This window comes from Sinocyclocheilus grahami, unplaced genomic scaffold (genome assembly GCF_001515645.1).
Source record: "Sinocyclocheilus grahami isolate Dianchi unplaced genomic scaffold, SAMN03320097.WGS_v1.1 scaffold5.1, whole genome shotgun sequence".
In the NCBI taxonomy this organism is placed as follows: Eukaryota; Metazoa; Chordata; class Actinopteri; order Cypriniformes; family Cyprinidae; genus Sinocyclocheilus; species Sinocyclocheilus grahami.
The window spans coordinates 6,174,992-6,195,773 of record NW_015505184.1 but is presented as its reverse complement, the minus strand read 5'-3'; the positions used below and the strand labels follow the sequence as shown (position 1 = coordinate 6,195,773).

The 20,782-nt window shown below is 37.8% G+C and overlaps 1 protein-coding gene across 1 annotated transcript; it reads right to left on the bottom strand.

Annotated features, from left to right (window-relative positions):
• Positions 1 to 4,859: 4,859 nt before the first annotated feature.
• LOC107585478 (AFG3-like protein 2) lies at positions 4,860 to 16,948 on the bottom strand. Its single transcript, XM_016272509.1, has 17 exons — positions 16,755 to 16,948; positions 15,993 to 16,086; positions 15,826 to 15,906; positions 15,639 to 15,736; positions 15,199 to 15,351; positions 15,014 to 15,088; positions 14,102 to 14,226; positions 13,703 to 13,976; positions 13,472 to 13,609; positions 13,215 to 13,368; positions 11,817 to 11,924; positions 9,915 to 10,040; positions 9,714 to 9,824; positions 9,450 to 9,565; positions 9,171 to 9,371; positions 5,628 to 5,822; positions 4,860 to 5,501 (listed from the first exon to the last, which is right to left on the bottom strand). Exons 1-17 carry the CDS (start codon positions 16,848 to 16,850, stop codon positions 5,259 to 5,261), a joined length of 2,388 nt encoding a protein of 795 aa, XP_016127995.1. The 5' UTR covers positions 16,851 to 16,948; the 3' UTR covers positions 4,860 to 5,258.
• Between the last annotated feature and the right edge of the window lie 3,834 nt (positions 16,949 to 20,782).

The window sequence follows — 20,782 nt, the reverse complement described above, 5'->3', positions numbered from 1 at the left end:
AAACACATTTCATTACACCAAATACTAGGGTTGTGACGATAGTATCGTGTATCGACGATAGTCAGAGATATCAACGATAGCAGATGTCTTTGTCAATAGTCAAGACGATATTAGGCTCATTCTCCTATTAATGTATTAAATAATAATAATAATTATTATTATTATTATTATTAGGCGGCCCATTATAATTAGGCTATTATTATCAAATAGCCCCGCTTTTTCATTCAGCACTGTATTTCACACACGCACACGCAAATGAGGAGCCTGTAGCCGGTGAAGGAGTCTCGAACCACAAACACAGACACAAATCGTCTGCTGATATACGGTATTTCGTTGCACTTTAACAAGTAATCTGAACCGCTTATATATGTACAATATTTTAACCGAGCCCTTACTAACCGAGTTTAATGCCACAGTTATGTTAGAACGCATCTCATTCTTGTTTCTGTGGCGGCGCGTCGGGCTCATCATGGGCTGCGCACTCAGTCTGGAGCGCTGTATGACTTATGCATCTATTTAATTTAAATTTACTCCAAATATATTAACTTACCCGTTTTAAATACTTTATATTTAACGTGTTTGTTTATGTCCAATATTTAGTGTTAAACTGTTGGTCTTTAAAATAAATCTAATTTTGATTTTCGCCGTTGACTGATTTTGCAGACCAGACTGATAACTTCCGTGCTCTGATGCGGCAAACATGTCACAGGACGCGCGGTCCTAATAGCAATGTATGACTGTTGTATCTGAATATATATGAACTAGCCGTTTTAAATATTTTTGTATTTAACATGTTAGTTTATGAGTATGTTTGAAAGTATATTATTTAGATTTGTGGTGCTTCCATAGGCTCCCTCTCTCGCGGTTTAAAACACCAAAAAGTTATGAAATAGCCTATGACAAGTACAGGGTGTCTCTCTCTTGCACCCGCCCACCCACCCACCCATGCACGATAATATCGTCTATCCGTGATCTCACGGACTGGCGATATGACGATTTGAAAAATGACCATATCGCCCAACACTACCAAATACACAAAATAATGTTCTTTTTTAGCAACGTCATATGACCCCTTTAATATAAAATTCTGTGACTCTGACTTGACTTGTGTAATGTACTATATACTATCGTAGTATTTACTATTCCTTTGATTTTAAATGATTTATAATAATTTGATTTTTGAATTTTAGTACTTCAAATTATTTATTTTAGTTACCAAGGCAAGGTTTCTCATTTTTATCTAATATTTATTTCAACTACTGACTTTCTTTTTCTGTTTTATTTTTTAGTTTAATAGATTTGTTTTGTTTTTTTTGTTTTAAATGCAAAACAATGGGGGCAAAAACATGCCACACAATTATACATGAACAACCAGTTAGTAAAATAGACAGATTTAAATCTCACAAAGATTTAGAACATATCACAGCAAGTTTCCTGTTTATTCTAATCAACATAACTAGTTAATTGTGAACTCCCAAATGTCTCTGAATTATTCACGCACTGCAATTATTCACACAGTCCAATTTCAATGCTAACTAGCAAACAAGATTACGGATTGTTTCATGAATCTTTTTGACTGACTCAACAAAAAGAAACAGTTCATTTTCAAAGCTTTCCTGTTCAGCAGTGCCACTAGATTTCAAATAATTTTAATTCATATTTCTTGCTGAATTTGCAGCCATTTTTATCAGTCTGGAGCTGTGGATCAGTGTATCACCTAGCAATCTGAAATCCATGTACTAAACAAAACCAACAAATTCATGCCACACACAAAGGTATTAAGAACTAAAAGAGAAACCATTTGAAATTTGTGGATTTATTTAGGTTTTCAAACATGTTCAAAACCCTTTGCACAGAACAAAATACACATTTAGATGTAATATCAAGCTGAAGTCACAAAAGGACAATGCGTATTAGATTGAGTTCTGTTTTTAACCTCAAAGCTCGATTTGTGATTTGCACTGTAGAATAAATACTGCGGTCAAAAAAAAATCACACACGTTCATAAACTGATCATTAACATAATGAACTACTTATCTGCATTTGTGTATGCTTACATCCCATTTCATTACAAATGTGAATTATTTTGTATGTAACCACTTCAAAATAAGCTATAGTTTAATCAGCCTGTACCACAAAGAGCAGCTGCCTGGGCCATAAATGAAGCAAATAAACTTCAACAGAAGAAAACACATCAAAAATGACTGCTTTGTCCTTCAATCAAAGGACGTGATCATAAACTGCATAAAATAACATGGAAACCAAAGGCTGATGCTCATGCCAGTGCAAATCTGTGAGAGACACGAGTGAGTTTGTGCACTGTTCACAACATTCATGTATATTTCAGTCTTTCAGAAGCCAGTGAGCAAGCAGAACTGCAAAAAGACCTTTCCGAAAGGTCACGAATTTGCCTAAAAATGAAATCCTAACCCTAACCCTAACCCAGTTTTGAACTTGGATCTTAATGTACAGAAAGAGTAAACGCAACTTGTGAATATCAGCAGCAAAGCTTACAGGTGATTTAACATGTCTCCTGTTAGACATGAATATATATATACAGTGCCGTGAAAAGGATTTTGCCCCCTTCCTATTTTTTGCATATTTGTCACACGTAAAAGATTCAGATAATCAAACCAATTTTAATATTACGCAAAGATAATGCAAGTAAATACAAAATGCAGTTTTTAAATGATATTTCCATTTATTAAGGGAAAAAAGCTGTCCAAACCTACCTGGCCCTACGTGAAAAATGAATTGCCCCTCCTGTTAAATCATGAAAGAACTGTGATTAACCACATCATTTTAGAAAGCGGAGTAAAATTTCACTAGCCACACCCAGGCCTGATTACTGCCAGACCTGTTGAATCAAGAAATCACTTAAATAGAACCTGTCTGACAAAGTAAAGCATGCTTAAAGAGCAACACATCATGCCGTGATCTAAAGAAATTCAAGAACAGATGAGAAACAAAATAGTTGACATATATCAGTCTGGAAAGGGTTATGAAGCCATTTCTAAGGGTTTGGGACGCCAGCGAACCACGGTCAAAGCCATTATCCACAAATGGAGATACCTTGGAACAGTGGTGAAACTTCCCAGGAGTGGCCGGCCTAACAAAATTACTCTAAGAGCGCAACGACGACTCATCCAGGAGGTCATAAAAGAACCCAGAACAACATCTAAAGAACTGCAGGCCTCACTTGCCTCAATTAAGGTCAGTGTTCATGATTCAACAATAAGAAAGAGACTGGGCAAAAACGGCATCCATGGGAGAGTTCCAAGGCAAAAGCCATTACTGACCAAAAAGAACACAAAGGCTTGTCTCACATTTGCCAAAAAATATCTTGTTTATCCCCAAGACTTTTGGGCAAATATTCTGTGGACTGATGAGACAAAAGTTGAACTTTTTGGAAGGTGTGTGTCCCGTTACATCTGGCATAAACCAACACAGCATTTCATAAAAAGAACAGCATACCAACAGTCAAACATGGTGGTGGTCTTAGGCTGCTTTGCAGCTTCAGGACCTGGGTGACTTGCCATAACTGATGGAACCATGAATTCTGCTCTCTATCAGAAAATCCTGAAGGAGAATGTCCGGCCATCAGTTTGTGACCTCAAGCTCAAGCGCACTGGGTTTATGCAGCAGGACAATGATCCAAAACACACCAGCAAGTCCACCTTTGAATGGTTCAAGAAAATCTAAATTAAGGTTATGGAGTGGCCAAGTCAAAGTCCAGACTTAAATCTGATTGAGACTGCTGTGGCATGACCTTAAACAGTCCATTCATGCTCAAAAACCCTCCAATGTGGCTGAATGAAAACAATTTTGCAAAGAAGAGTGGGCCAAAATTCCTGTGAAAGACTCCTTGACATTTATCGCAAACGCTTGATTGCAGTTGTTGCTGCAAAGGGTGGCACAACCAGTTATTACATTTAGGGGGCAATTACTTTTTCACGTAGTGCCAGGCAGGTTTGGACAGCTTTTTTCCCTTAATAAATGAAATCATAATTTCAAAACTGCAGTTTGTATTTACTCAGGTTATCTTTGTGTAATATTAAAAATTTGTTTGATGATCTGAATCTTTTAAGTGTGACAAATATGCAAACAATTAAAAAAACAGGAACGGGGCAAAAACTTTCACACCACTGTATATAAGTGGGTATACTCTTAATTTATGCCCCCATTTTTTTAAGCAGCCTAGCAACGGCCTGTGTTATAAACAGTGACATGTAAGAGTCAAGACTAGTCTTGCATATTTAGTTCACCCCAAAATTGGCCAATAGTATTTCCACATTTTAACTTTCTGTAACTTCTGTTACTTGACTTACTGGAGTAAGGATCATTATGAAATTAATATTAGCCACAAAAGGTGCAGATTTTGCAATAAATAATTAAAATGTAAAAAATTACATAGACTGCAAAAATTAACATTTCGTCAGAACCTCTAGTAGACAAGCTATTTTGTTTAGTTATCTGTAGGAGAATCATGATCTCTATTTGATACCAAAAAAAAAAATCGTGATCAATTTATCCAGAATTGTGCAGTTCTACTCCTATGTTTACAGTCGATCAAATTTAAAGGGAAGCCGGCGCATCCTGACTTTACTGGGTATGTTTAGGGAATATTGGCATTTATTTACATGTGATTTGATTAGCTAGTCATGGTGGACTGTCATGATTTTGGCTAATGCAGGACACTAATGAATAATGCACATCAGAGGGGATTTAGAAGTGGGTATACACAAAGCCGACTGATAAAGAAGTGGGTATACGCCGTTTATCTGCGTATACCCTCCAGTACACCACTGTATATATGTGTGTGTATATATATATATATATATATATATATAGAGAGAGAGAGAGAGAGAGAGATTTTTTTTTGTATGTCTTCTTGGTCATTGATAGGTAAAATTTAAGTGACTAGAGAGAATCTTTCTTGACAAGCTACAGTGCTTTTGCCTCAAGTTAAACAGATTTTCTGGCAAAGAGCTGATGTGTCACATAAAATACACTTCATCTTCAACAGAAGATCTCCTGATCCTTTCAATTTTGTTGAAACACAAACTTCAGCACAAGAAAGTTTATATTTCATAAACACCCTACTGTACACAACATTGGACACAAAGTCCAACGCCTACTACCAAGAGCTGCAGCTCTTCTGAAGAACAGGGTACTTGCCTCAGTGTCCGTCAGGCAAGTGTTTCCCATCTCTTAAATAAGCGCTCTGGACCCTCCAGGGTCATGGTGAACGGGTGTCCTCAGAAGGGCATACCACCAGTGATCTGTCGGGCCACCTGCTCCTCCGTACTCTCCTCCTTCTCGCTGCCGCGCTCCTTGTTCCAGTCCTTCAGGCCCTCCGGCAGCGATGTGTCCTCGTCCATGCTTCCCGTTCCCTCCACAAACTCTTCATAAGTTGACTTTTCAGCGAACGGCCTTCTGCCCAGCAGCTCCACCATGTCATTCTTATCCAGCACCTCTTTCTCCAGTAGATGTATTGCCACCTAGTGGTAAAAAGAGAGCATTACTGTTATGTTTCCCAGTTGTTTTCTGTACACACAATTCATGTGGCGTGATGATGAAAACAAATCAATGTAAAACGCATTGATTCTGATAGTGGCCTGCTGTACCTTCTCCACCTCAGCCTTCTTCTCATTTAGCAGCTGCTGTGTGCGCTGATAGGCCGTGTTGATAAGGTTTCTGACCTCTGTGTCGATGAGGCGTGCCGTGGCCTCGCTGTAGGGCTTCTCCAAAACCATCTCTCCCTGCCGTGGCAGGTCGAAAGACACCTGCCCTACCTTTTCATTCATGCCAAACTGCACAATCTGTAGATGGAAGATTAACAGTTTTCAGCTGGGGTCTGGATTATATTATGGATGTAACAGGTACAAGATACAGTAATTAAATATATGTATAACTGTTTTCTATTTTAAAATATAATTTATTCCTGTGATGGAAATAGGGCTGCAAAATGATTAGTCGCGATTAATCGATTCACAATAAAAGTTTGTTTCCATAATAGATATACACAGTACACACACACACAGTATGTAAACAAACTTTTATTTTGAATCGATTAATCGCGACTAATCATTTTGCAGCCCTAGATGGAAAACTGAATTTTCAGCAGCCATTACTTCAATCTTCAGTGTCACATGATCCTTCAGAAATCATTGTAATATGCTGATTTCGTGCTCAAGAAACATTTCTTATTTTTATTATTTTAAAAAACAATATACATTTAGGTGTAATATTAAGCGATACCTGCTGAAGTCACAAAAGTTTGAAATATAAATATTTTGTAACATTATAAATATCTTTACCGTCGCTTTTAATTAATTTAATGCATTCTTGTTGAATATTTTCTTGAATGGTAGGTACTCAGTTTTCATACTCAGGGTCATATGATGCTGCTAAAAAGAACATTATTTGGTGTAATGAAATGTGTTTATGCGGTTTAAGGTTCAAAAACACATTATTTTCCACATACTGTACATTATTGTTTCTCCTCTATGCCCTGCCTTTCTGAAACTGGTCGATTTTTTTTACAAAACTCATCGGTCTGAAAAGCAAGGTGTGCTTTGATTGGCCAGCTATCCAGTGCATTGTGATTGGCCGATTTCCTCAAACGTGTGACGGAAATGTTACGCCCCTTACCATACTGTGATGCCTTGTCCGGCCAGAGCGACGAGACAAAAACATTAAAACCCATTATAAACGAGGTATTTGTTGCATCCAGTGGGGACATAATTACGGATTATAATGACTTATACTGTCTTTTTACGCATTGCATCACGCCGCGTAAACATAAAACCATGTCTGCATTTGTGATTGGAGAAATGACAAACAACAAGCGCTACTCTACACTGCTCAAAACTCGCATTTGAATCGTCAGTGGCAAATCATTTAAAAATGAAAACGTATTTACAGTCTGTGAGTCAGAACAGCCGGCATTGTAGTCTACTCTACCAGGATCAGGAAACGGTCCTAAAAATAAAAATAAAATGCGCTGCACACATCTGAATATTTGGGTTGAAGTGTTCTGGAACAGTGTTGTAAATACAACTTAACCACTGATTTCTAGTCGTGTCCTCTTTTGGAAGGCCAAACAAAGTAGTTTTGCTTGCACAACGAAACACACAGCGTCACACACGGCAGGCTAGAGTGAGCAGCGGCCGGCGGGCTTGAGAACGGCTCGGCCGGCGGATTCGACGAAGGAGCGGCCGGCGGGCTCGCGGCAACCACATGTGACGACCCCGGGCTGGACTCCGCTTCGTCCACGGCGGTGAAAGCCGATCCGGCGATGCACAGCGTGAAGTTGATGTATTTCCTCAGTGACCAGCACAGATCAGCTCTAGGCATGACGAAGCGGATATCGTCCTCTTTTGGAAAGCCAAACAAAGTAGTTTCGCTTTCACAACGAAACACACAGCGCCTTCATGACATGGCGGTGGCAACAACAATACTACAGCGAGAATAAAAGTTATGCCGCCTTTCTTTGCGTGAACATTTGGGCAACATTATGCAAATCTTCCCACATCGTGACGTAGATATGTGGGGGCGTGTTAGAACGAGCCATTTTAGGTATGCGTGGCTGACTCTTAACTTTTATAAATAATATCTCTTTGGATTTGAGACTTTAGTCTTTGCAACTTTACAGATCTTCTTTATGCACCAAGAGCTTGTAACACCCTAAAGAGAAAGGAAAATTTGAAATTGCATCATATGACCCCTTTAAAGAATTAGTTCACTTTCAAATTTAAATTTCCTGAAAATTTACTCACCCCCATGTCATCCAAGATGTTTACGTCTTTCTTTCTTCAGTCGAAAAGAAATTAAGGTTTTTGATGAAAACATTCCAGGATTATTCTCCTTATAATGGACTTCAACGGCTACCAAATGGTTGAAGGTCAAAAAGTTTCAGTGCAACTTCAAAGGGCTCTACACTATACCAGACAAGGAATAAGGGTCTTATCTAGAAAAACGATAGGTCATTTTCTAAAAAAAAAAAATGTTAAAAAAGTATATGCTTTATAAACAAAAATTGCGATGTGCGTCCATGACTTCACGTAATACGTAATTACGTTGGCACGCTTGACGTAGGCGGAAGTACCGACTCCGTGTTTACAAATGTGGAGAAGAAGGACCGTTCAAAAGTTGTATTTTCAATGACATATTCAAATGTCTTTGTGTCAGTTTATCATTTAAAATGGTCACTTCATGTGCGTATCCTGGATGTTTAAATCTTTTGAAACCTAACTTCTGCCAACGTCAAGCGTGACCTTTTCTACGTAATTACGTGAAGTCATGGACACGCAGTGCAAGGAGTGCATTTTTGTTTATAAAGCATATACTTTTTTTTTTTTTTAGAAAATGACCGATCGTTTCTTTCGATAAGATTCTTATTCCTCGGCTGGGATCGTGTAGAGCCCTTTGAAGCTGCACTGAAACTGTCATTTTTACCTTCAACCGTTTGGTAGCCGTTGAAGTCCATTATAAGGAGAATAATCCTGGAATGTTTTCATCAAAAACCTTAATTTCTTTTCGACTGAAGAAGGAAAGACGTAAACATCTTGGATGGCATGGGGGTGAGTAAATTATCAGGACATTTTAATTTGAAAGTGAAGTAATCCTTTAAGCAGAAAAAAAAAATTCAACACTGATAATAAGAAATGTTTTAATTATTAAATAATAAAATTATTCAATAATTATTCAAAACAATTAAGGCTTTTTTTGTTGTTGCATTTTTGCATGTTTTCTGACAGGACAATGGAGATATGACAGAAAGCGAGTGGGAAAGAGAGCGGGAGATGGGATTGGGAAAGGTCCACAAGGTGGGATTCGAACTCAGGACACCTTAAGCACAACTGTGCCATGTGTCGGCACATTGCCCATAGCACAGACAAAATTAAACAATGTATTCATTATTCCAAATTTTTGACCAGCAGTGTGTACTTCTTATCCTCTCAAAATGCTTTCTGTTCATTCTTAAGAAAACAAAACAAAATATAACAATAATCTATTTTTTTTTTTCCATTTTCCGAAACAGCACAAATTAAAATTAAAGTAAAATCCTATCAAATGACAATCAAATTGTCAGAAATCATCCATTTACTATGTATGAACCACCAATGATACAGGCAATGGTCAAATCATATAAATATATGACCGACCTGTGCATAAGCACTCTGTGTTACTTTCTTCAGGTCATCTTGTGCCCCTGTGGTAATGCGGCCAAAAAAGATCTCCTCAGACACACGTCCACCCAGCGTCATACACATCCTGTCCAGCAGCTGCTCCTTGGTGTACAGGTACTGCTCTTTATGCAAATACTGGGCATAGCCCAAACCCTTCCCACGCGGGATTATGGACACCTGAAACGACCAATGATATGACCGAGTACACTGAAAAAGCAAAGTATTACTGTACAGGTGAAGGAGTGTGAGTTTTACTTTTAGCAGAGGGTCAGCGTGCTCAAGGAACCAGCCGGCTACAGCATGACCAGCCTCATGGTAAGCCACGGTCTTCTTCTCCTCTGGCTGCAGCACCTGCGTCTTTTTCTCAAGACCTAAACATGCAGCGAGATTACTTCTCTGAGATCTGTACTTCACACCAAAACTATGCATGCACTCTAATAGATTAATATCACAGTTTGCTATAAATATGTTTAAGAAAAAATTAACGTGAGATTTTCAAATTTCACATCTGTCACTTACCCCCAATGACTCGTTCGATGGCTTGCTCAAAGTGTTTTTGGTTGATGGCATCAGAAAGGTGGCGGGCTGCAATTAACGCAGCCTCGTTGCACACATTAGCGATGTCCGCACCTGTTAGAGAGAAATCAGTAAGCGGGGAAACTTAGTTCACATCTCATAAACAACTTTTGAAACTCAAATGAATAAAACGTTTTTACATGCCTGAAAAACCAGGTGTTAGAGCAGCCATTTTCCTTGCCAGAGATTCTTTGTCCAACTCTGCATCCAACTTTAGTGGTCTCAGATGGACTTTGAATATAGAGGCTCTGCCTTTGATATCTGGTGGCCCTGCAATCATTATGCAATATACAAAATACACATGAACTTAAATTACAGTTTAAATGTTAGGGGTAAGAAATTCTTATTTTTATTCAGCAAGGATTAATTAAATTGATCAAAGGTGACAGTATAAACATTTATAATGCATAAAATGTTTGTTAAAGGGGTCATATGATGCTGCTAAAAAGAACATTATTTTGTGTATTTGGTATAATGAAATGTGTTTATGTGGTTTAAGGTTCAAAAAACACATTATTATCCACATACTGTACATTATTGTTTCTCCTCTATGCCCCGTCTTTCTGAAACGCATCGATTTTTACAAAGCTCATCGGTCTGAAAAGTGAGGTGTGCTCTGATTGGCCGAATTCCTCAAGCGTGTGACGGAAATGTTACGCCCCTTACCATACTGTGATGCAAATCCTGTGGGGACATAATTACAGATTATAATGACTTATACTTGTCTTTTTACACGTTGCATCACGCCACGTAAACATAAAACCATGTCTGCATTTGTGATTGGAGAAATGACAAACAACAAGCCCTACTCTACACTGCTCAAAACTCGCGTTTGAATTGTCAGTGGCAAATCCTTTAAAAATGAAAATGTACTTACATTCTGTGAGTCAGAACAGCCGGCATTGTAGTCTACTCTACCAGGATCAGGAAACAGTCCTCCATAAAATGTGCTGCACACATCTGAATACTTGGGTTGAAGTGTTCTGGAACAGTGTTGTAAATACAACTTAACCACTGATTTCTAGTCGTGTCCTCTTTTGGAAGGCCAAAGTAGTATCGCTTTCACAACGAAACACACAACATCACACACGGCGGCCTAGCGTGAGCGGCGAAAATCGCATCATATGACCCCTTTGAATGAATGAATGAGCCCTTTATTGTCACTGATCACAGGTACCAGCGAAATTAGCCTTTATAGGAATTATCCTTTAAGCACAAAATCAGCATATTAGAATGATTTCTGAAGAATCATGTGACACTGAAGACTAGAGTAATTCAGCTTTGCTATCACAGGAATAAATTACATTTTAATATATATTAAAACAGAAATCATTTGTTTCGATTTGTAATAATATTTAACATTATTGCATATTTGATTTATTAAATGCCGCCTTGGTCAGCATAAGAGACTTTTCAAAAACATTTAAAAAATCTTAATGATCCCAGACACTCGAATGGTAGTGTATACTTTTAAAACATTAAACACATTGCTGACGGGAAAAATAAATGCAGCTTTTAAATAGCCTGTGATTAAAGTTCCCCCTTCTCTCCTAGGTTCACGAAACGGTCGTTCATAAAATGCATTGCTGTTCTGTTGTAAGTCATCTTAAAGATTCTTAAATGCATCCATTTCCGGAAGGCCAAATAAAGTGCTTTTGCTTTCACGTAGAAACACACAGCGTCTCCCTGACATGCTGCTTCAACACTAACTGCGGTTACTGAAACCACGCCTTCTTTCTTTGCGTGAACATTTGGGCGGCATTATGCAAATATTTCCACATAGTGAGGTAGATATGTGGGGGGGGTGTTAGAACGAGCCGTTTTAGGGGGGCAGAGTCTTAAGTTTGATAAAGAATATCTCTTTGGTTTTGAGACTTTAGTCTTTGCAACTTCAGGGATCTTATCTATGCACAATCAGCTTGTAACACTCCAAAGAGAAAGGAAAACTTGAAATCGCATCATATGACCCCTTTAAAGGATAACATTTGTAATTAACTATAAAAAAAAAATACAAATAAAAAATGGGCTATTGACAAAAACCCTTACCAATATATATCTGTCTATCAAAGCGTCCAGGCCTCATCAGAGCTGGATCTAGAATATCTGGTCTGTTGGTGCCGGCCAGCACTACAACATTGGTAGCAGTGTTAAATCCTACAAATGAGAGAAAGGGATATACATTTGCATATATAATTACATTACATCATTTTTAATACTAACATTAAATACTGTTTGATGATCTGACACGTGAAGGATCTAGAGTTTGAGACCAATAAAATGCTCATATTTTTATTACAAGAAATTTTAATGAAATTATAAAGCAATCTAAAAATTACAATCGTGGATCTAATATTGGAAACGACGGTCTTCTAGATCAGTGTTTCCCAACCGGGGTGCCGCCTGTCGAGAGCAGGGGTGCCGTGTAAAAAAAATAATTTTTTAATATTTTTAAATTGCTAAAATTTTCAAAAGAGCATTTATTATATAATATCCATTTCTGATGTCGCCAATAATTAGAGATGCACCGAAATTCCGACAGCCGAAAATTAGTTCACCGCTCAGGATTCACTTTCACGTGGTGTGACACTCTGCGTATTATCCCGCTCTATGCATGTGCGCTCCGCTCAGTCGCTCCTCTCGTATACCGTTCATGCTCATCGGAACAGCAAAGTCCACTCAAAAATTGAGCCGACAGGAAACATCGATGTAGTACAGTATTGTTTCTATCTGCAATAGCCCTACTGTGTTGTAACATGGTGTGGTATATGGGCAACTCTGGTAACACTGCCCTCTCATTCATTGATCTGCTGACCGCTATGTTATGCTCACGTGTTCTGATAATAATAGCTTTCTAGGACTAAACATTATTTGGATAATTGGTAAAAAAATTTAAATATCTTAACCCTACTGTTAGACCTACTTGAAAAACTAGGCCTGTCGTTATTTTTTATTTGTGCTATCATTATTAATTTCTTTATTTGTACTTATTTTATTACTGACTGCTTACTTGTCATTTTTTATTCAATTCAAAGTTTGAAATCAAGCGATCTTGTGCTACTGCACCAAAATTACCCCACTGTAAAATAAAAAAAACACTGAGTGAGCAAAAATTTGTGAGATAGCTAGTTATAATGGTAATTAAACAATGTTTACATATGTATAAAAGCCTACATTAAAATCTGTCATATAAATTGGTCTCTTCATTAGAAATTAGCCTACTGATTGCCACCATTGTTTAATAATATTAAAAATATCTGTATGACATTATATTCTGCAGTTCTTCCCTGTTGTACCGAATATCTATACTTCTCAAATTATCATATCAAAGTTAGAAATTCAAATATTGTGACAAAATTAATTTTGTAGGGTGCCACAAGTTTGTTAAAATTTCCAAAGGGTGCCGCGACTAAAAAAAGGTTGGGAAACACTGTTCTAGATACAAACCATCCATCTCTACTAGTAACTGGTTGAGTGTGTTCTCTTGTTCACTCTGTCCGCCGAAGTTGCCTCTGCCTCTCTTTCTTCCTACAGCATCGATCTCGTCTATGAAGAGAATGCAGGGTGCATTCTTCCGGGCCAATACAAAGAGATCCCGAACCTATCCAAAATGATAAGTGTTTTAGTCACACTGTGAACGAAGTTTGTTGGAAAGCATACTGAACACCATGAAGCTCATAATAGGATACAGAAAATGTACTTACCCTGGCTGGCCCAACCCCCACAAACATCTCCAAGAACTCTGATCCATTCACAGTGATAAAGGGGACATTGGCCTCTCCCGCAGTGGCCTTGGCTAGTAAAGTCTTTCCTGTGCCCGGGGGTCCAGTCAAAATAGCCCCCTAAACAAGTAGATTAAACCCTCTGTTGAAATCTAAGTTGACTTACTAAATTACAAACCCATTATGTAATGTTATGTAAAAGTCTTGCGCTACCTTTGGTATCTTGGCACCCAAATCCTGGTACTGCTTTGGGTTCTTAAGAAAGTTTACAAACTCCATGATCTCCAATTTGGCCTCCTCACAGCCCGCCACATCCTTGAATTTGACATCGATCTCGTCTCGTAGTACTTTGGCAGTGGTCTCTCTGACACTGAAGAGCCCACCCATTCCCCTCCCTGGCCTCCCTGCCCCGGCTGGCCCTCTCCTCAGCATGAACAGTAAGAACCCAATGATCAATACAGTGGGCAACATGCTAAAGAGGAACGACCTGGAAATGACAGAAGAATAAGACTGAAATTAATAAACAAACATGCACAGCATTTAAAGTTGCTTGTTTGATTGATGATACTTTTCCTTTACTAAATTTATTGCAAATTTACGTCAATATCTCACCCATCACTTTCAGTGGAGTAGACGACTGGCAGTCTGTTCTCTCCTTCAACACCCAGCTCTAGCTGAGCAGTTTCCAGGTTTCGCTCAAATGTGTCCACACTGCCGATGTTGAACCACACATATTGCTGCTTGGAGAAAGGATCACAGTTCATTGTGTGTCATTAATATGCATAGTTTTTAGAGAGAAAGAAAAAAACACTGTACATATACTACCACTCAAAGGTTTGGGGTCTGTGATTTTTTTTAAATGTAGTAGTTGTATATTTTTATTTAATGCCATGTCAGCATCTTAGGCTATTGTCAGGGCAAAAACTATTTAAAAAAATACAAGTATAACAAATGCAATAAAAACTAGCAAACAAACAAACACAAGTTATATTACACACGATTTTAATTATACTAAATAACTCTGATTTTTTTTTTTATGTTCATCAAAGCTGCATTTATCTGTTCAAAGATACAGAAGGAAAAAAAAGTAAAATTGTGAAATTTGTTTTCTATTTGAATATTTTTTCAATTGCAATTTATTCCTGTGATGCGAAGCTGAATTTTCAGCAATCATTACTCCAGTCTTCAGTGTCATATGGTCCTTCAAAAATCATTCTAATATTCTGATTTGAATATATTTTTTCAAGATACTTTGATAAAATTTCAAAAGAACAGTATATTTGAAATAGAAATGACATGTAAAAAAATGTCTTTGCTCTGGATTTCAATCAATTTAATGCTGAATAAAAGTATTAATTTCTCAAAAATATATATCTTACTGACCCTGAACTTTTGGATGGTAGTCTGTGTCAGACTGACCTGGCTAATGGATAATCTGTTTAATTATAAGATCACTGGCTTGGTTACCAATGACTATCAAAAATTAATAATCATAACGGTATCAAATTATTGTAAAGAACTCACCCCGTCAACTGGAGTTTTACCAGGGGTAAAGATGACTTTTACATATCGCTTGTTTATAACCTCCAACCTGTCAACCTAGCAAAGATAAAATACATAACTTCATGGATCAAAGTTCAAGTGTAGGTGAAAAGAAACGTCAAACAACATTGATTGAAAATACAGACCAAATATAAGTAATTACTTACCACTCCTTTAGCAAGGTAACCATTTACAAAGTCTTTCCAGGTGACCTCTCTTCCTCCATCTCGGAAGAAGAAATAATATGTGACGGCTGTCCAGAAGGCCGTTCCACACAGGAAATACATACGGAACTCTTTATCATCCCACGGCACCTCACCCTGCATGAAATGACAGAGAAATTAGGGCATGTTATTGTGCAATGTACTGATCTTATTGTTTACAATTCATCCATGCATAGTTTTTCTTTTTAATGCATGAAATATTTTTTTGACCTTTTCAATTTTTTTGCAAAATGTTACCCTTGATCTTCCAATTAAATGTCAAGAGTTCTCTCTGGTGACATATGATGTATCATTACATCTGCCTCAGTAAACAGTAGTAAACAAGCTTTAAATGTTACAATAAGCCTAGTATTACCAATAGTAATTACTAGACAGCCTTTAACCTTTTGGAGACGGCTGTACCAACTGGATTCATCCTTCCGCCCCCCTCTTTTTCCTCCTCCTCCACCAGTGGTCTTTTGAGCATTGGTTGGTTTGGCCTCTGGGTTAAAACAGATACAGAAAACAACATGATTATATTGTATGTCAAAAGGCAATTAGCTCACATTATAAGCTTATGAGAAATATTACCTTTGACCTCTGCGTTGGATGGCTTGGGCTCACCATTTTTTGGACCACCGTTTTTATTATTAGGGAAGTATTTTTCAAATCCTTAAGAGCAATAATATAAAACGCAATTAGCAGAACAGTCCAGCTTTGAGAACTCAATGTCATTTTATAATTCGAGTAATTCACACCTTTGGGAGGTTTGGAGCTTAATCTTCTATAGGTGCCCAAGACCTGAGAAAGCAAGGATCTTCTGTCTAGGACGATTTGCCCAACACCCTGGACCTTCAAAAGCAAATCCATTGAGATGATGAACAGACATAATCACAACTGCTGAAAAATAGACTGCAGTAAAAATGGAAATAAAAATACGCATGGCACCATTCTGGTTCCTCCGATTACTGAAGCCCTTTAGAGAACCGATCCTCTAATTAATATTATATATCTCAAAGTCATCCTTAGTTATTGAAGAGACTGTTGACAGTACTCTGAGCTGCTGGAGGAACTTACAGGTTCCTGCCCTTTTCTCATTATGAATTATGTAACTATTTTCAGCAGATAATACGAAAACAGATAGTGAAATGCCAATAAGCTCTAAATGTTTTTTTTAGACCTAAAATAACGTTGTTCACAAGAATTATTACAATATCAAAGAAGCAATGCAGAGTTAGCAATAGCACGAACTGATGTTTTGGACGCTGTCTTGGTATAACAGATTTATTGTGAAGAACTGTGACATAACATGAGCTGGACGCGTTACCCAACGCAATGTCACACAGGCCGACCCTTGTTTACTGTCAAACTCTCCGGTCTGTGACACCGCAGGCTGCAGCAGACGAGACACACGGATGACACAAATGACAAATGCGTATTCGTGACCAGATCGTAGCGTATGGTGATGCGTTCCCGGATGATGAAAGATCCTGAGAAACACAGTCAAGCTGCACATTTACCGGTTGCACACGGTTTGTTGATCTGACATTTGGCAGCAGAGCGTGGAGAAGGTTCCTGCAGCCTCTTGACAGATGCAGATATCGGTGTGCCATCATGGCACTGTGCGCTCTTGACTCTTAATCAATACAGAAAACAAGACATCGGACGAAAAGTTTTGACAACATGAACTTGAAATTGACTGCGTCCCATTGCGATTTACTTCCGGTGCACGCTGGTGACGCGCTCACTGTAAATATCCATGCTTAACCCTCTGTGGTCCAGTGTTACTTTTCTGCACTTTCTCTTTATTAATTGCTATTAATTGTTTTCAGTTGCTGAATTGAGATATCATTTTGATATCTTTGTGGTTCATCAAGTGATCAAAAGTCTAGGTATAACTGTAAATAAAGAAAAACCAAGGTGTAAGGAAAGTAGGCTATTCTATTACTTTATTGATTTATGAAAACATTTTTGTAGACAATGCTACAACTTTTTTACTTTCTCATTTTCTTCACCTTGGGTAGCCTATTGAGCCTTTCTAAGTTATATTTTAAGATAAAGTCATAAGAAAAAAAGGAAAGCAAAGAAGATATAAAATAGGCTACATCAAAAGAAGGTGAAATCCATCTTAGAGGATTTTGTAGTTATGACTTTTGTACTTATTTAACTCTGAAATGTTAGTCAATGGGAGTTCTGAAATAAAACCTTTTGCTCTCAGCATTAAATGGCGCTATTGTCACCGAACTACACACTTTTATTGTTAAAGAAAGATGCCATTGTTCTAATTTATATCAAAAGTGAATAATTTGGGGAATTGTTTGCAGCATACTTCTATTTAGGGCAGTTACGGAAAGATTGGTTTTGTTTCTTTAAGAGAATTACTTCTTTTTCTCTCTAATTCATTTATTATCTGTATGGACTGCGTGGTCAAATTTAAACATGGTCCCAGTGTTTCTTCAGAAGGGTCATAGCAGGGTCATAGTAAAGGACAGAGCAAAACACTGTCAGTAATGTGTACCGTAGCATGAAGCAACTTGTTTCCAAAGTCTTTGACTTGGCACTGCATCTTGCCCAACTGGAATGATCACATTCTTTTTACAATGTTAAGTTGCCCCATTTAAGGGGCCAAGTCTGCTAGATTAATTTCATGATAATTAAAAATATCCTTTTTAATTTCCCTCTTAATGCAGGCCCATGAAAATAGCTATAAATATAAACAAGTACAAAAACAACAGCCGTTACTTTATCTGAAGTAAGTTCAAATGTGAACAAGAACATTTTTGTTGATTTATTACAACATTAACATTAATAGTAATGCGAGTAAGTAGCACGGTAGAGGATTTGCAGGTGGGAAATTATATGAAAGAGCATTCCATGCATGCCCATATCCTACAAGCCCTTATATGACTCTCTGTTCCTCAGTATCAGTAACATTAGAGTTTTGGTTTCTCTAAATTCACATATTGAAACTTTAATGAAAGAGTGACCTGCTGTGACCAGCTGCATAAAATGCTTAGATTAGTCTTTAAGTTAGTCATCTAATTTTTGTCATTAAAAATTGCTCATAACATTTTTAGTTCAGTTACAAAAAAACATAGATTGGTCTAATTTGAATCTGAAAAATAAGACTTATTGCCCCTTGGCTAACTACTAGTTGTTCAGACTACTTATTACTTATTTATATTACATAGAGGCTTAATTTACAAAACTGGCCACTGATTCAACAATCAACACGTTGTGTATAAATTTGTATGTATAAATTTAGTCTCTTTTATTAAATAAGGTTTAGATCAAAGTAATCTGACTATTGTAACCAAGGCACAAAATGCTGCCTTCCGTCTGCATTCTAATCCTGGGCCTCTTCAACATAAAGATGGATTTGGGGAATATGGCCTCTTCCTGAGGCTGCAGATTGGCCTAATGTTAAAATGCACTCATCCCAGAGCTGACGCTGCTGGGAGGGTAAGCCAGCCATGAATGGGACTGCTGATTGGCACAACAGCACAGATACACTCACTACTCCATGACTATTGTTATAATAAGGACAAGCTAAATCATACACAGAGGGTAAGAGGTGACAAGACATTCACAATGACTTCCTAAAATCATTGAAGAGTTATACATGAATTAACACAGACATTCTTCTGTAAAGTATTTGTCCAGACATGTATTTTATCTTTGATATCTCAGATCTCAGCTCTGCCTGTGAAGGCCTGTGACACGTATGGCATGTTAACAACAGGATATAATAATGACCAATCACCTCACCTGTGACATACAGGCGACAGGTCGTTTTTCAAAAGCTGCATGCTTTAAAAATGAGCTGGAAGAAAACTTGTATACTTACAGCATAATGTTTCCACCTCCGTGCTTGACTATAGGGATGGTGTTCTTGTGGTCATAGTCAACATTTCTCTCCCTCCAAACACGGCGAGTCGAGTTTATGCTAAGGAGCTCCATTTTGGTTTCATCTGACCACAGCACTTTCTCCAAAGCCTTCTCTGAATCATTTAGATGTTCTTTGGCAAACTTTAAAAGGCCTGTACATGCGCCTACTTGAGCAGGGGGACCTTGCAGGCGCTGCAGGATTTCAGGATTTCCATTGCGGCGTAGTGTGTTACCAATGTTTTGCTTGGTGACTGTGGTCCCAACTGCCTTAAGATCATTAACAAGCTCCTCCTGTGTAATTCAGGGCAGACCCCTCACCTTTCTCATGATCATCCTTACCCCATGAGGCAAGATCTTGCACGGAGCTCCAGACCAAGACCGATTGATGGTTGTTTTGTATTTCTTCCATTTCTGAATAATCGCACCAACAGTTGTCTCCTTCTCACCAAGCTTCTTGCTGATGGTCTTGTAGCCCATTCCAGCCTTATGCAGATCTACAATCTTGTCTCTGACATCCTTTGACAGCTCTTTGTTCTTACCCATTCTTTCAATTTAAGAAAATAAGTTTCTTGTGCTGCCTTAAAAGTCAACTTGAAATGTTAAGTTGTACTAAATGACAACTTAGTACAACTGGGTTAACTTAGCTGTGATATATATACAGTATATAAGTTGTACTAAGTGTATGCATTTATAGAAAGACAGAGATATATAGATATCATATACATATATATACATACATATATACACACACACTCACACACACACACAAAAAGAAAAAAAACAAGAATAGAATAGAAAAAAAATAGAAAGCTAGAGTTAAATTTTTTTTATAAAAAAAGATGATATATAGATAAAGTAGAATTAAAATAGAATAGAATGTGCTAGAGTTAGAGGGTCAAATAAAGATGGAACAGACCTGCCCAAACAGATTTGGGCAGGTCATTCCACCAGGAGGGAACAGTTAATGAAAAAGTCTGTGAAAGTGGTTTTGTGCCTCTTTGAGATGGCACAATAATATGCCATTCACTTGCGGAACGCAAGCTTCTAGAGGGCACATAACTCTGAAGTAATGAATTTAGGTAAAGGGGTGCAGAACATTAATGCCTTGAATTTTATGCGAGCAGCTACTGGTAGTCAGTGCAAATTGATGAACAGAGGTGTGACGTACATTCTTTTCGGCTCATTAAAGATTAATCTTGCAGCTGCATTTTGGATTAATTGTAGAGGTTTGATAGAAGTGGCTGGAAGATCTGCCAAGAGAGCATTGCAATAGTCCAGCCTGGATAGAACAAGAGCTTGAACAAGGAGTTGTGTTGCATGTTCTGAAAGAAAGGGCCTGATCTTCCTAATGTTGTATAAAGCAAATCTGCAGGACAGTTTTAGCTATGTGTTCTGAGAAATTCAGCTTATCATCAACCACAACTCCAGGGTTTCTAGCTGTTTTTTTAAAAGGAGTTATGGTTGATGAGCCTAACTGGATGGTGAAATTTTGATAAAGTGATGGGTTTGTTGAAATCACAAGCAGTTCTGTCTTAGCCAAGTTGAGTTGAAGGTCATGGTCCTTCATCCAACAAAAAATGTCTGTTAGACATGCTGAGGTGCGAGCAGCTATCGTCGGATCATCAGGATGGAATGAGAGGTAGAGTTGAGTGTCATCAGC